The sequence below is a fragment of the Acanthopagrus latus genome, chromosome 13 (assembly GCF_904848185.1).
Source record: "Acanthopagrus latus isolate v.2019 chromosome 13, fAcaLat1.1, whole genome shotgun sequence".
In the NCBI taxonomy this organism is placed as follows: domain Eukaryota; kingdom Metazoa; phylum Chordata; class Actinopteri; order Spariformes; family Sparidae; genus Acanthopagrus; species Acanthopagrus latus.
In genome coordinates this window covers 9284179-9297626 of record NC_051051.1, presented here as the reverse complement: position 1 = coordinate 9297626, position 13448 = coordinate 9284179, and the positions used below count along the sequence as shown (strand labels likewise).

The following is a 13448-nucleotide window of genomic DNA, read 5'->3' as shown; positions in this document are numbered from 1 at the left end:
TTTGTGCTTGATAGGATTCTTTGCAGCATGCCTGCTTGCCATAAAAACATCAGATTGCTGCGGTGTTCCAACCCAGCTGCCGGGATAAAATGTCTTGCATTTTATTTTTCTGTGAACCCTGAATAGGTTCAAACTTGTATGTTTCAAATGCACCTTAATAATGTTTCTACAATACCAGTCATCCCATATTTACATCAAATGTATGTGAGCTGACTGAATTGTTGGCCATTGGAGGAGATGGTGTTGGTTTAACAGCCCGGCGAGAAATGCCAAGGCTGCTGTTCAAGACTGGATAGATTTTTATGAGGAATCACATAGTTTCAGCATTTGTCATTGCTTTGATGCGTTGTCAGGACAATCTTCTGCAAAACACAATCTTTTCCTTACCCTAACTGCTAGGTTTTTGTGACTTTACCTAACCCTACATAAAGACACATTAATTTGCTCTAGTTTCCAACGTATCCAAGGTTTTCAGAAACATACATCGCCGACATTTATCCCCGAGTGGATGCACTTTGACACATTTAGGTTGGAGGTCAGGAATACTGACACCAAACTACCGAATATGACATGTTAGGGTTTGACTCATGCAATGCCCCAGTTCAAGTCCCAGTTTGGTCATTAGTCAAAATCATACGAAGGGACAGGTCGCATCGTACAAATCTCCTCCACATGTTAGGCTGAACAGAGCTGTTCATGCCACATCTTTTTGTGTGAAATGGACATGATTACCTCCGGGAGGGCCCTTGCCTGCCAACATGAAGGCTTTTGATACAGTGTGTCATTGCACAGGCTAGCGACTGAGCCTCTGCTTAGACAGGATTCAACCACAACCCTGTGTTCAAAGCAGACAAAGAGCTGCTGTGTGCATCCTCACCGTGGCTGTGCATCCAACATGACAAGCCAACGTATGTATACACACGACATAACGAGTGTTACCTCCCCTGCCATTCATCACCCCTGGGGTGATCTCATTCTCACCAGACCGGATCTGACTGGACTTGAGCTCATCCTCTTCTGCTGTCTGCCCATCCTTTTGCTATAAAAGAGAGAGGACATCTATGACATGGCAGCAGCCACACGGGGCTAAAAGGGAGGCTTGTTTATCATTAGCAGTGACAAAGACACACCCAGCAGCGCCAGGCTGTAAGCCACCACCAGCTGAGACAGCAGGAAGAATATCTGGTAAAATCTCTCTCCTTCTCATTTTCTTTTGTCAATGCGAGGAGGTGGAGAGGAAGGTTTTCTATTACCAGACTAATAAGAAGTAGCAGTCACAAAGCTAGGGGCCATCGCTTCATCAAGTGGGGAAAACCGGCTAACCCTGCTGATTTCTGCCAAGCTGGAGGAATGAGCTTTGACCCAAGGAGTTCACAGCAATGATGACTCCACACACTTTTTTTCAAGCACTGGGGTCGAGGAAAGCTGACCTGCATGCCTGACTTACGCATCCCTGACTAATGGAGACTGATGCTGGTGACCAAAACAGGCCAGGTCAAGCAGCTCTTAACGAGCGCCCCAGCCGACAAAGTCATCTTCGACTAGTCCTCATCGGAGCAGTTTAGGAGTGGTGTTGTTGCTGCCCTTGTATCAGAGCAGCTACGCAGTGAATCCGCTCATCCTGCTCGGCTGAGCCTTACATCCAAATCTCAGTGTGTGGAAATGCAGAGATAACTGGCTAGCCCTACAGAGAATACCATTAGAGGGGAAAGCCTGTATGAAAAATAAATCGCCATTGCTTCCTGCAATCTACCAGTGTTCTATTTTTAAATAAAGAGGCAACCTTGCGGATATCAGAGGAGTTTCGCTGCAAAGAAAAATGTATAACCACCAGGCGACGGAAGCCTCATTCTATCAAAATGTTAGCATTGTGATTGGATCCTTTTGACTTCATTATATAACAATATTTCAGTATTTATATTGGAATATATTAGTAAAAACACAAAGTCCCTTGTTCTACTCAGGTCTTCGTTGAACCTGTAAATTGGCTGATTTACTTTGTGGATGTGATGAGTTAAGGACCATTTCGGTGTGACACTCCATAAGGGATTCTGAACAGCCGTCGTTCATTAGTTTCGTGTTTGTGGTGCCTACACACACACACACGCACGCGCTCCTTCACTCATCTACATCTGCTGACCTTGAGTAAATCCATTATATATATCGACTCTCTTGTTTGCAAACCCTTCGAGCTTGTTGCACTACAGGCTTGTTGTTTGAAGCCGAAGAGTCCTTTGTGGTTCAGTCTGGATTAAAGTCAGCAAGAGGACATTATGACAGATGCAGTAATAATAATAATATTCTTCCAGAGTGCCGCCAAGCCAGCACAAAATAAATGACTTTTGTCGTACCTGAAGAATGTTTTTATTGTGAACAAATGCTGCTTCAGAAAGAAAACATTTTATGTATTAAGGTACACAATAGACCTGCAAACACTGTGTTGATATATTAATGGGACATGTGTTTCCTTGTATATGTTGTCTAACTTTAAACATCTTATGCTTTGACTGTTTTTTACTTAAACAATTTGTTCATAATATAGTAATTAAAGGATTAAAGGAGAACTAATTTGCTGTTTTTATTTCCTGCAGTGTTCTAGATATGTTCTTGTGCACGTAAAAGATTGTCAAAATCTAAAAGAACGGAAGCTCATCTCTCCCACAGAAAACACTACTCATTAAACGCCCCATCTGTAGTCCTGCCTTTAATTCTCTGACTTTGTAACATTACATCAAGTCACCGTGTCACATGTCGTTCAGGCCTGGTGGCTCGTTTGGAATGTAAAAATTATTTTTGTACAGCAGATCTGTTGTTGTTAATGGTGCTGGGTCAGGCATGTGTGAACGGACCAATCAGAAGAAAGCAGGTATTTAGGAGGCAGGAATGTATGTGTTTTCTAAACAAGATATGTCTCCTTTAAAAGAAACTAGCATAATTTATACAAATTTGAGGGTAATACATTTAAGAAAGGATTTAAATTGATAAGGCGACTATAAACGTAAAATACTACTTTTGGAAGTATGCCTTCTAACGAGGCAAACACTGCTATAAGAAACTTGAATTAAACAAATAGAGTGTGAAAAGACAAATGCAGATGTTGAATGACCTCTCAGTCATTATTGTGACATTAATTAGCGAGCCTCTAAGAAGAAAGAGCCATTGCAACAAGGATTAGGATTTGCCAAATTTTGTTTTTCCCATGAAAAGTACAGTATTATGGAGTGTGTTGTAATGAGGGATTAGACCAAGGTCACTGCCGCTGAAAGATGCGAGCCCACCAGGACCAGCTGCGTCCTTTCTTTGGAAGATTTCTATGCTCGCTTTGTCAGCCCTGTAGCTCTTGGTGTGTCATTACTGTGTGCTTACACATGAAAATCTGAAGGAAAAAAAGGAACTAAAACAATGACAGCGCGTCTGCACTTGGCATGTGTGTGCTGTGCGAGGTCTTCCTATGCGTTTGAGAGGGTTCTCACTGTTGTGTGTCTGCCCTGTGAGGTGGCTGCCCTTATCTCTCGTTCACAGACCTGTTTTTTTTTTCGCTCACGAAACATCAGAGGATGCTGCACTCTTTTGGCATTAGAGCATGCCCCTCGATGGCCTTTGTCCGCACAGATCGACGGGAGCCCACGTGCTGCATTCTGTAGATGAACAACTCAGAAGACTCACCTGCTGCGAGAGAGGTTTCTCACCGCCTTAAAGCGCTTCCTCAGAAAAATAAAGATAATTCCTGCACCACTTAATACCCAAAGCCAAAACCAAATATAGCATATGGGTTACCATCTTTGCCATCTCTGGGGGGGAGGATATGCGCTTTAGCTAACGCATATATTCGTCTATTTCCATTGACGCAAGTAGACAACAAAGACTTGCTTCCGAGTGGCACATGGAGTTGTTTGAAGGAAGGGAAAGAAAGGCATCTGGTGAGTACGATTTCGCTGTTGTCATTGTTGTTGTCATGCATTCCGCATAGGGGATTGTCTCCATGTCAAGCTTTAATCCAATAAACATTCTGATGTGCTCTCTTTGCAGCATGTCATTTAATAAGGCCTGCCTTTTTGCTGCGAGCAGAGCCACATCATATTTGCTCTGATTAAGAATGATTAATGCCCCTTTTTGGAAAATGGTGCAGAGATGAAACCTATTAACTCTTACTACAGCGTACAATCAGATACCACAGTCACTAAATCTGACTTATGCGCTGTTTTTAAGCACAATTTCGAGGATCTAGACCAAAACATGTATCACCTTTGACAAAGATTATACCTAAAATGATGTATACCCGTGTTACTGAATGTTTATGTGTGTGGTCATGTCTTTCTACATCTACATGTACAGCCACTATACATGAAGACAACAACATTCTGCAGTCTTCAGTGTATTCTTGCTGTCAAATGCGTGTTAGAAGCAGGATTTCGAGAGCAGGTGCGCATTGGGTCGGTGCATTTTGAGTCGGTAACAGTGATTTATAATGCGCAGCGGTTCAGTGCACCTTGCGCTGGTCTCCTGAGCCTGTTGGCTGCCCTTTCACCAGAACCAGCAGTCCTTACTGGGGAGATGGATGTCTCGCTCTGATGCAGACTAAACAAATCTCCCTCCTCACTCTCAATCTTCATTTCTTGTTCAGTGTGAACATTCACCTCATTAGAAACCAATCCCCTTTAATTGTGGCCAGTTAAAATGTTGCCAATAACGGAAAGAGAAACGTCTCTTTTCCTGCCAGAGGATATTTACCCCCCCCCCCCCCCAATTGAAAGAAAACAATTATAATTCACTTGAAACAAACATCACTGCGCAAATAATTTGACTATCTGATGAATGTCAAGGCCTCAGTAATCAGTCATTTTATGCCAGAGGTTTTATGCCATCATATTCAGGTTTAAACCACATACTGACCTTTGAGCATAATGGCATAGACTAGCATAATGACTCAGAACCTTAACATTAAGAGTAGTTTAGATGAGGAAAAAAAAAGCACTGAAGAGAGAGGGGAAAAATACAAAAGTTATAAATAATAAAACAAAGCATCTCTGTACAGTCATTTTTCCCTGTGATGCAGTATGTGAATGCTCCCCGTATCGCACAACACCCACTCCGCAGACCTCTCCAGTCACCTTGAGCATACAGATTATATATACAATGAGCATTCAGCACATTAAGCGCTTCTTCCATAGTGACCCCGTGACCAGTGATAGTATATCTCCGTTCGGCTTAATTTGTTGGATGTCAGAACTGCAGTCCAAACCGACAATAACAACCTGATAATAAGCAAACACACTCTCATACACTGACGCTGTGACAATAGCCTCTTTGCAAATAAGATCATCATGAAAAACAAATTATGCTCATCATTATGCTCACTGTGTAATGTAATGTCTTACCTTCTACTTCTTTCTGGACAGCTGCAGGAGAATAAAGAAAAACAAAACAGACATATTTAATGATGACTGCAGGATATCAAGTATTAAGCTGCTACCAGGCCACTATCTCCATTTTTTGCGAGACATTATGTTTCACTCAAACGTTCCCCATGTTGACCGACACATGTATCAGCCTGAACCGCAGAGTTTGGTCATTCTGTTAGTATGGTTGTGGCACTGACATCACTGGCAATAATGGTGGATTGTCAATATTGACGGTAATAGAGGCACAGTCCAGAGCAAATGTGATGTCTTTCAACTGTTTTGTTTGGAAATGCAGCTGGCTTCAGTGATGAAAAGAAGCAGACACATTAAGAGCCAGACAGAAAAAACAATTCCAGCTGTTCTGATATTCAAAAGCTGTATTCACTTATGTACACTTCAGTACTGTGGTGTCACTTTGCCATTAAAGGCCTCTCCTATTGGTTAATATAGTTGTGCAGCACACACTGAAAAGATCTTCTTCTTCTTTGTTTATCTGAAGTAAAAATGCTCTTTATTTAGAATCCCTAATTAGTGGTTATTTTTTCATAATCTTTCATTATCTTCACAATCTCATTACTGTATTAGTTAGTTTTCAGAATCCGAGCAATGCGGGCAGAGTGACACTGTGCATGAGGTCAGTCATGGGATCACAGCGCTTTTAAAAAAAATATATTGTTTTCTGCTTAAACATATCATTATAAAGTAAAAATGTTAATTGCACAATGTAATGCATATAGAATACTGAAACAACCGGCATTTACATTGGTTCCCTATGAAACCTCGCTGTCAACTGTACGATTTTGTCTGCTAGGAAAAGGAAGGTTAACCGGCGATCCATTTCCATCATAGTCTAAATGATTGAATAAAATCAAGTTAAGTTCTGTGCTGCCGTTATATGTGACTCTGAGGAAGAAAGACTTTATCTAGTTATCTCTGCAACAGTGGCACCAACAACAATTGGAAACTCTAGTTAATGTAATTTACACCTAATATAATAGGTGTTTGCTTTATTCCCATGGCCCACCGTTAACCCCTCTTCTTGTTTCTCATATGTTCCCTCCTCGCCTCCTCTCCTCACGCCATAGTCCTTCATACAGAGTGCGAGAGACACAAGGACAGAGGAGTCGAGTGGACAGGCATTTAGCAAAATGATACATCTATGCCACAGAGCTGTATTTGAAACACTTCATTTAATATGATGTGTGGCATATCTATACTTTATGACGAGGATAACAGTGTCCATGACAACTTATATATTCACTTTTAATTCAATTCACAGAGCGGCATAATGTGACATAAATATTTAAGGTGAAATGTCTATATGGAATGCAGTTGAAACAGTGCCTTACACGGTGCTATGCAGAGAGTGAGGGGCAGAAAGTTTGACTGCACATTTGATCGCTTTAAATAACTATTACAACCTATTAAAACAAAAGAACACATTTGTAGAGCCCTGCTCCCACCATCGCGTTAAAATTCAAGCTGTATGTCACGCCTCTTTAACGCCACGGGCGCCGAAAAAACTCTCCCCTCGCTCCTCTCTCCTCCTCCAGGAGCATTTTAGGGAAGTGTGATATCCTTCGAGATGGCTGATGAGATCGTTTTCCGGATCGCAGGTAGCAGGATGGAGGAGAGAGAGGACACAAGCAGGCACAAAATAGAGAAATGAGAAGCGCCTTGAGTTTCAGCTTTGGCCCTCCATGGAAAAAAAGGTTGGCTTTAATTGAAGGCCCCCACGCCAGGATCCACTCTTTGTTTTTGAAACCAGGAAAGTCAGTGAGCCCTGATCTTGTGGACGAAGCCTGCAGAGCTTCCAAGCCAAAACTGTATTATCTTAAGAGCGAAAGGTGACATCTTTCGGCAAATCTCTTTGATTTACCTCTAACATAGAGTTAAAACCCAAGGTCTCTGCTAGAATTACAGTTGGTAGCTGTGAAACATCCCCGTGTTGGAAACATGCAAACATCTGCCACATTAGGGAAGCTGTTATCCTCTATTGTATGACTTGTGAAAATAATTGCAGAGAGAGGTGGCCTCACAAAGCCTTTAAGTACTGCTGTGCTATACTTTGACCGAGATTGCTTTTAAGTGGGCTTTATCGATTATTCTCGGTAGCTCAGTGTGGTTATGACCATATACTTAGAACGTGATATTAATAAGAGATTTTAACCATTTATAAGCTAATGGACATATGGATGCCTAAGTACATTACTGTTGCAACAATAGTCATTTGACAAACAACTCTTGAAGGACTGCACATTTAATTGTGGTAGGTTGTATATCTCAATTGTATGTCTCTGAGTTAACAAATCATTTATATTGGTCATGACACTTGCTTTAAGTGGCTAATGTTAGCAAACTCTAGATAGATTATGAGTCACTTTACCAAGTGATTAGAATGAATGCCTCTGCTCGGCATTGACTGTGTGGCTGCTACCTACTGTAATTACAGTGCATTTTAGCATTTTGCATTAGCACTGTAGCTGCTACTTTCAAAACAGTGGCTGATGTTCAGGAAAACAACACAAAGAATGACATGCTTCCATCACAAGTCTCAAAAACCCCAATAAAAGACCTGATAAAGTAAAGTTTCTTTGTCCCAAAACAAGACAGAAAAAAAATCTTAAATGCAAAATCACACGAGGATGATAGTTTCCTTACCTTCATGGCAGTACCTTCCCCTGTAGCTGGAGTTGATACAGTCACAGACGACCTCCCCTTGGCTGATGGAGCATATGCCTTTGTTGCTGCAGGGAGAGTTTGTGGCACATATATACTCCAAATCACTATGAACAGCTTGACCGTCCAATAACACTGGTAGCGCCTCCCCAAGTTTCAAATTGGCTATAAAGCCCTGGAACGGAGGCTCATATTTTACAGTGCTGGACGTCAGGGCAGAGAGACGAACGTCGGGTGAGATCCCACCTACGTAGAGGTCACTCTCCACTACCATCTCTTTTCTCTTGGACTTCACCTCGGCCACTTTCTCCTCATTGTCCACCACCAGCCTGGTCTCTCTGTGATTACGAGAGAGAAGGACTCGGTGCCAGCGCCGGTCGTTGATGCGCGTCTCTGTGTGCAGGGAGGCCGGTTCGGCACAGTGGATGGTGAAGCGCAACTGGAGCCTCCCGTCTGCAATTAGAAGCTCCAGGAAGTCGCAGTTCCCTCCGTCGTCCAGATAGAGCACCAGTGCTTTGCTGACGTTGGTATTCAGAATAAAGCTGAGCTCACCTGTTGCTTTGGCATCCCACTGGCCATAACGTGTCCACTGACCAGGAACACCCTCATATTCCAAAGCTACTCCTGATAGCACCAACCCAGCTAACAACAGTAACCAGGAAGCCTTGCCCTTACACCTGCCCATGATGGTTACTATCTACTGGCTCCCCTTGGGTCTCTAATTCATATGAATCCAACAAAGCTGTGAGGAGGAAATTTTAAGAAGTGTCTATGCTTTTGTTATCACCCTTAAAACTTGCAGAAATACTGCGACTCCCACATGCAGTGAACGAGTTTCTTTAGCCCTGGCTGCCTATCCTTTTTATTCTTTTTTCCATCTCTCCATGGGTGACACGTGACAGAGCGAGTAAATGAGGCACATTGCAGAATATTTTGCATCTACTTTGGATCAGCTGAGAAAGAGAACAAACAACACAAGTGATCCACAATACTGTGCGCTTCCCCGTCTTCGCCATCCAGTGTCCTGGCCTCCATCCAGCACTGTTCCTGTCAGTTCCCCATGGGTTTGCTAGGCCCCCAGCTCAGGTACAACCTCCATTCTTCTCAGCCACCCAACATCCTAAGACATAAAAGAAGAATGTGAAATTAATAACTACAAAAAATTAACTGTACAAAAAATTAATGCAAATAATGCAGTCGCTATGGATAATAAGGCAAATTAATTACAAAATATAACAAATGGTTAAAATGGCAGAGAGGGAAATACAGAGATAAGAGTGATAGAGAGGTTTAATTATTCTGAAGCTAATTAGTAAGTTAGTAATTAGGTAAGTAAGTGAGTTAATTAGTAAGTTGGTAAGTAAGTCCATTAGTTAGTTAGTAAGTTAGTAATTAAGTAAGCAAGTGAGTTAATTAGTAAGTTGGTAAGTAGGTCAGTTAGTTAGTTAGTAAATTAGTAATTAAGTAAGTAATGTCCTCATTGCATAACACTTAACGGTAAATATCGTGTTTTATACTGTACACTGGTGGCAGATATATATAGGTAATGGCAAAGTCATTTATAGCTGATAATCAGAACACATAATATTTAGCCAAATTCCCTTCATAGACTTAACAATCCCAGCATCTACACACTTTGATTCAGTAGTTGGCAGTATGCATCTGTAAAGTTGGTTTGCGGTTCGCCATTAAGCACAAAGAAAAAGAAAAAGATGAAGAGGACTAATTTCACCTTTAAAATATAAAAATGAAAAGTATCGGATATTGTATTGGTATTGGCTGAAAAAAACTCTATCCCTATTGTCTCAAAGATTTCTTCTTTGACTATGAAAACAGATATTCTCTCATTCATGCTACCTGACTGTTGCTACAGCTATCTCTCAGGCTACAACCAGTCTGATTTAACTGATCAGGAATCATAGAGTTGAAACAGAATTGTATTAATAAGCAGAATCAATTCCAATCCCTCAGAGCCTGTGGCAAAAGCGCCCCCACAGACGCTGTGGTACGATCCATGGTTTCACTAACTGCAACTGGTGATGTTGAGCCCACTAAGCCATCTGCACTCCCTGGGCTCAGACTAAGACATTACAGCCGAACAACACATGCAGGCCAGAGGCTGAGTGATGAAAAGGAAGAGGTCCATGTTAGGAACAAACAGACAAACACAAAATTCAATACTTTTTGATAATATAAGAGGGTGCGCCTCACAAGCCTAAGGACACAAACCACGTCACACTGCAGTCTGTGGCTGAAACAGGAACCTTTCCCGACTCATTGTGACCATTCAAAAGAAAGGCTAAAAGCTACAACTGTTCATCCTGTGGGTTTTTTTTTACAATACACACGTACGGATAAAATCTGTACTAAAAGCATAGGTGTGGCGTTTATTTATCTTTCCATTATTAACAACAGTTTCTCTACAGAGAACAAAGCCAACAATGAATATATTCTGCAGACAAGTACTCCTGGTGTAGTCACAGCCTGATATAGCTCATGCCTCTGTGCCAAAGAACTCTACTGCTGTCCAAAACCTATTAAAAACACATAAAAGAGCAATACTGTTGTGTAATCCAATTATAAGTGATCAAAAGTGAAATCATCAGCTATTATCTAATCCAAACAATATGCACAAAACAGTGAATCAACAATGTAAATCTCCTAGTTGCTTATACACTGTGAGCAATACATCACCCATCTGATCAAACTCCGGATATGTTTGATTCAGAACTTGGAATACAGTGAATGTTGAGATTTCCGCTCTTAACATTCACAGAATGTACCAAAGTCACCCTGTGTCTTCAGAAGGAGAAAGGAAGGCAGATGCTGTAGTAGTTCTCATACAAGGTATTGATCCACTCAATCAGACAACCATACATGCAAATTGTAAATAATTTGTCAAGTTAAAAGCTCCAGAGTTTGCAATAAATCATGAAAAAGGAGCACATTCCCCAAAAAGCGAGAAATAATCTTTGTTATGTTAAGTTCTTTCTCATTCTAAAAGGCGTTTCTCGGCTATGAGCAGAGGCATTTCATGCAAGGTTGGCCCAATTTCATCTCTGTCACACAGAGAAATATAATATGTGTTTGAGTCTGCAGGGAATTACAGCCTCTATTGGGTCTCCTGCTGATGAGGGACTGCCACAGTTGGGTTTTTTCGCTAAAGGTAGATGTCGCAAGAAAGAGTGCATCACAGCAAATAAATCAAAGTGTTCTCCCCGAAGTATCACAAGGCTCTAGGCTGGGAGAAAACCCTTCTGATAGACGGGTTTATCATGGGAATAGCTGTATCGTGGAAGGTCATAAAAGCTGACATTCCTCCTCACAGGATGAATTGCAATTTGTCGGGGTCAGGTATGGGGTGTGAAATGCTTTTCAGAATGTTTCAAAGCTGCGTATATGAAGTCAACTTCGGCTTGTTTTGAATCAGACAAACAACACATTAGTGTTATTGTATATAAAAAAGACACAGAGGCATGGGGTGCTTTCAGCTTTGCAGCCTCACCGCATGACAACGGTTTTGCACTGACTCCCATTAACACTCATTAAGAGCAATTTGTGCACTGAGATGTCACAGTAAGACACATAAATGCACCATAATGTGGGAGCAGATATATCCACAGTAGAGAGGATGATAAATTAAATATGTCCTCCGCTAAGAATACTAAAATATACAACATATAACTATGGGGACATTATGGCCAGCAGCATTCATAGCTGATTTCACTGGTTGTTAGAAAGATTATTTCCAGTGGGGAGGACCTGATATCCAAATATGTGACAAAATGAGACCAATTTTGTGTGAAATATTCTATACGAACATTAGCGTTTCGAAAAAAGCCACACGAGCTGCACAGCAGAGACAGCAAACCCGACTTTGGGCTAATCAGGTAAGAGCCAGATAAAACAATGCATCCATGACTGAGCATTACCTGCCACCTGCATCTTTCATGTAGATAAGAGAAAGCATTTTAAGGCTGAGATGAAGAACGTCTAATTATCTAACAAAAAAGAGAAAGCCAAGGGCACCACTAACTGAATATCTCCACTGAAAACCCCGGTCCTCTTTTGCATCTTTCATTCCTCTGTATCCGTCTGTTTTGAATCCTTGAATGCCCCCACGTTTCCAGTAGTCATCACACACTCCTGCTTTTTTTTTTTTTTTTTGCTTACATCAATTTCTCACGCAGACGATCTCTGGGACTATTAGTCTAACACACACAGGCCAGATGAAGCATACGCACAGGCTTATTTCCCACTGGGGCTTTGCGATGCTGGTCTGGCATTAGGCCCCTCGCTTTTTTTTTTTTTTTTGCATTTGTAGGAAACTTCAAGCTGTTTCAGCACACGTTTTGAACTTAAGCAGGCCCTGCCATGGGATTTGAAAAGAAAATGTTCATTTTTGACCCCTACTAACAATCAGATATATTTTTTCAAGGACATCTATATCACATCGTAATTCCAGTTAAATTTGTGTTAAACTTTATAAAAAACAGACGCACAAAAGAGTAATAGTAACAGTGGTTGAAGTAAAAGCCAGTGAAAATGGGTAATAAGAAAGACCACACCCCCAACGGTTTTGTAGGTGATGTCTTGTTTGATATTCACTGAAACCCATGACCAAAACCTTGTAGAATTAATATATTAGCATATTAGCTGGATCATAGAACTGACTAGCTTTACTTCCACATGGCTGCAGCTCTCGTGACCTGACCCGTAGTGATATTCACCTCTTTTCATACTTTCCGTGTCAACCGGACAGCCACGTTGTCAACGTATATCGAGCGAGACAAGAGGCGTAGTTGACTGAGTGGTTTTACACAAAACAGTACAAAAATGGTATAATACCATGACCAAAGTGATAAAAAATTATAGGTGTACTGCATTGCATTACAGTAAAAAAAAAATGTCGCCATTTATTGCCAAATATATTTTTTCCGGAATAAGCTCCCATTGGATACGCTGAAAGGGGAGGGACTTTGTCTCTCTATATATGGGAAAATAAACGAGATGCATTGTCTACAAGCTTTTTAGTTGTTTTCTGGCTTCAACAGGATTGTTTATCGAACTGATTCTCTAGCAGCGTGGATAAAGCAGTAATAAGAATCTAATTAAGTTTCTGGTAGACGGCTCAAGTTGGGGCCCTCTGTGCTCCCCTGTGGACCTATTGATTACATACTCGTATCAACTTGTTAGTATGGTGTTCACATTTAATCTTGTTAATCTTGTTGTGTGAAATGTAGCATTGTGTCACTTACAGTTATAAACTGAAACAGGTCTGTGGACCTTTATTCGGAATACAGTTTGATTTTTTAACTGCCCATATTTTTACTTATTGCTTTTGTTCTATTTAGTACTTTTACACAT

The 13448-nt window shown here is 41.1% G+C and overlaps 1 protein-coding gene across 5 annotated transcripts in view; it reads right to left on the bottom strand.

Moving 5' to 3' along the window:
* The window catches only part of nrxn2a (neurexin 2a), a 136708-nt gene that overhangs the window by 98491 nt on the left and 24769 nt on the right, over window positions 1-13448 (bottom strand). For all 5 annotated transcript variants that reach the window (XM_037119311.1, XM_037119315.1, XM_037119312.1 and 2 more), the window contains exons 2-3: window positions 8064-9201; window positions 5379-5399 (exon numbers count right to left, since the gene is read on the bottom strand). In XM_037119311.1, coding sequence (XP_036975206.1) covers window positions 5379-5399; window positions 8064-8766 — 724 coding nt within the window. In that variant the 5' untranslated portion in view covers window positions 8767-9201. The remainder of the gene's footprint in view (window positions 1-5378; window positions 5400-8063; window positions 9202-13448) is intronic.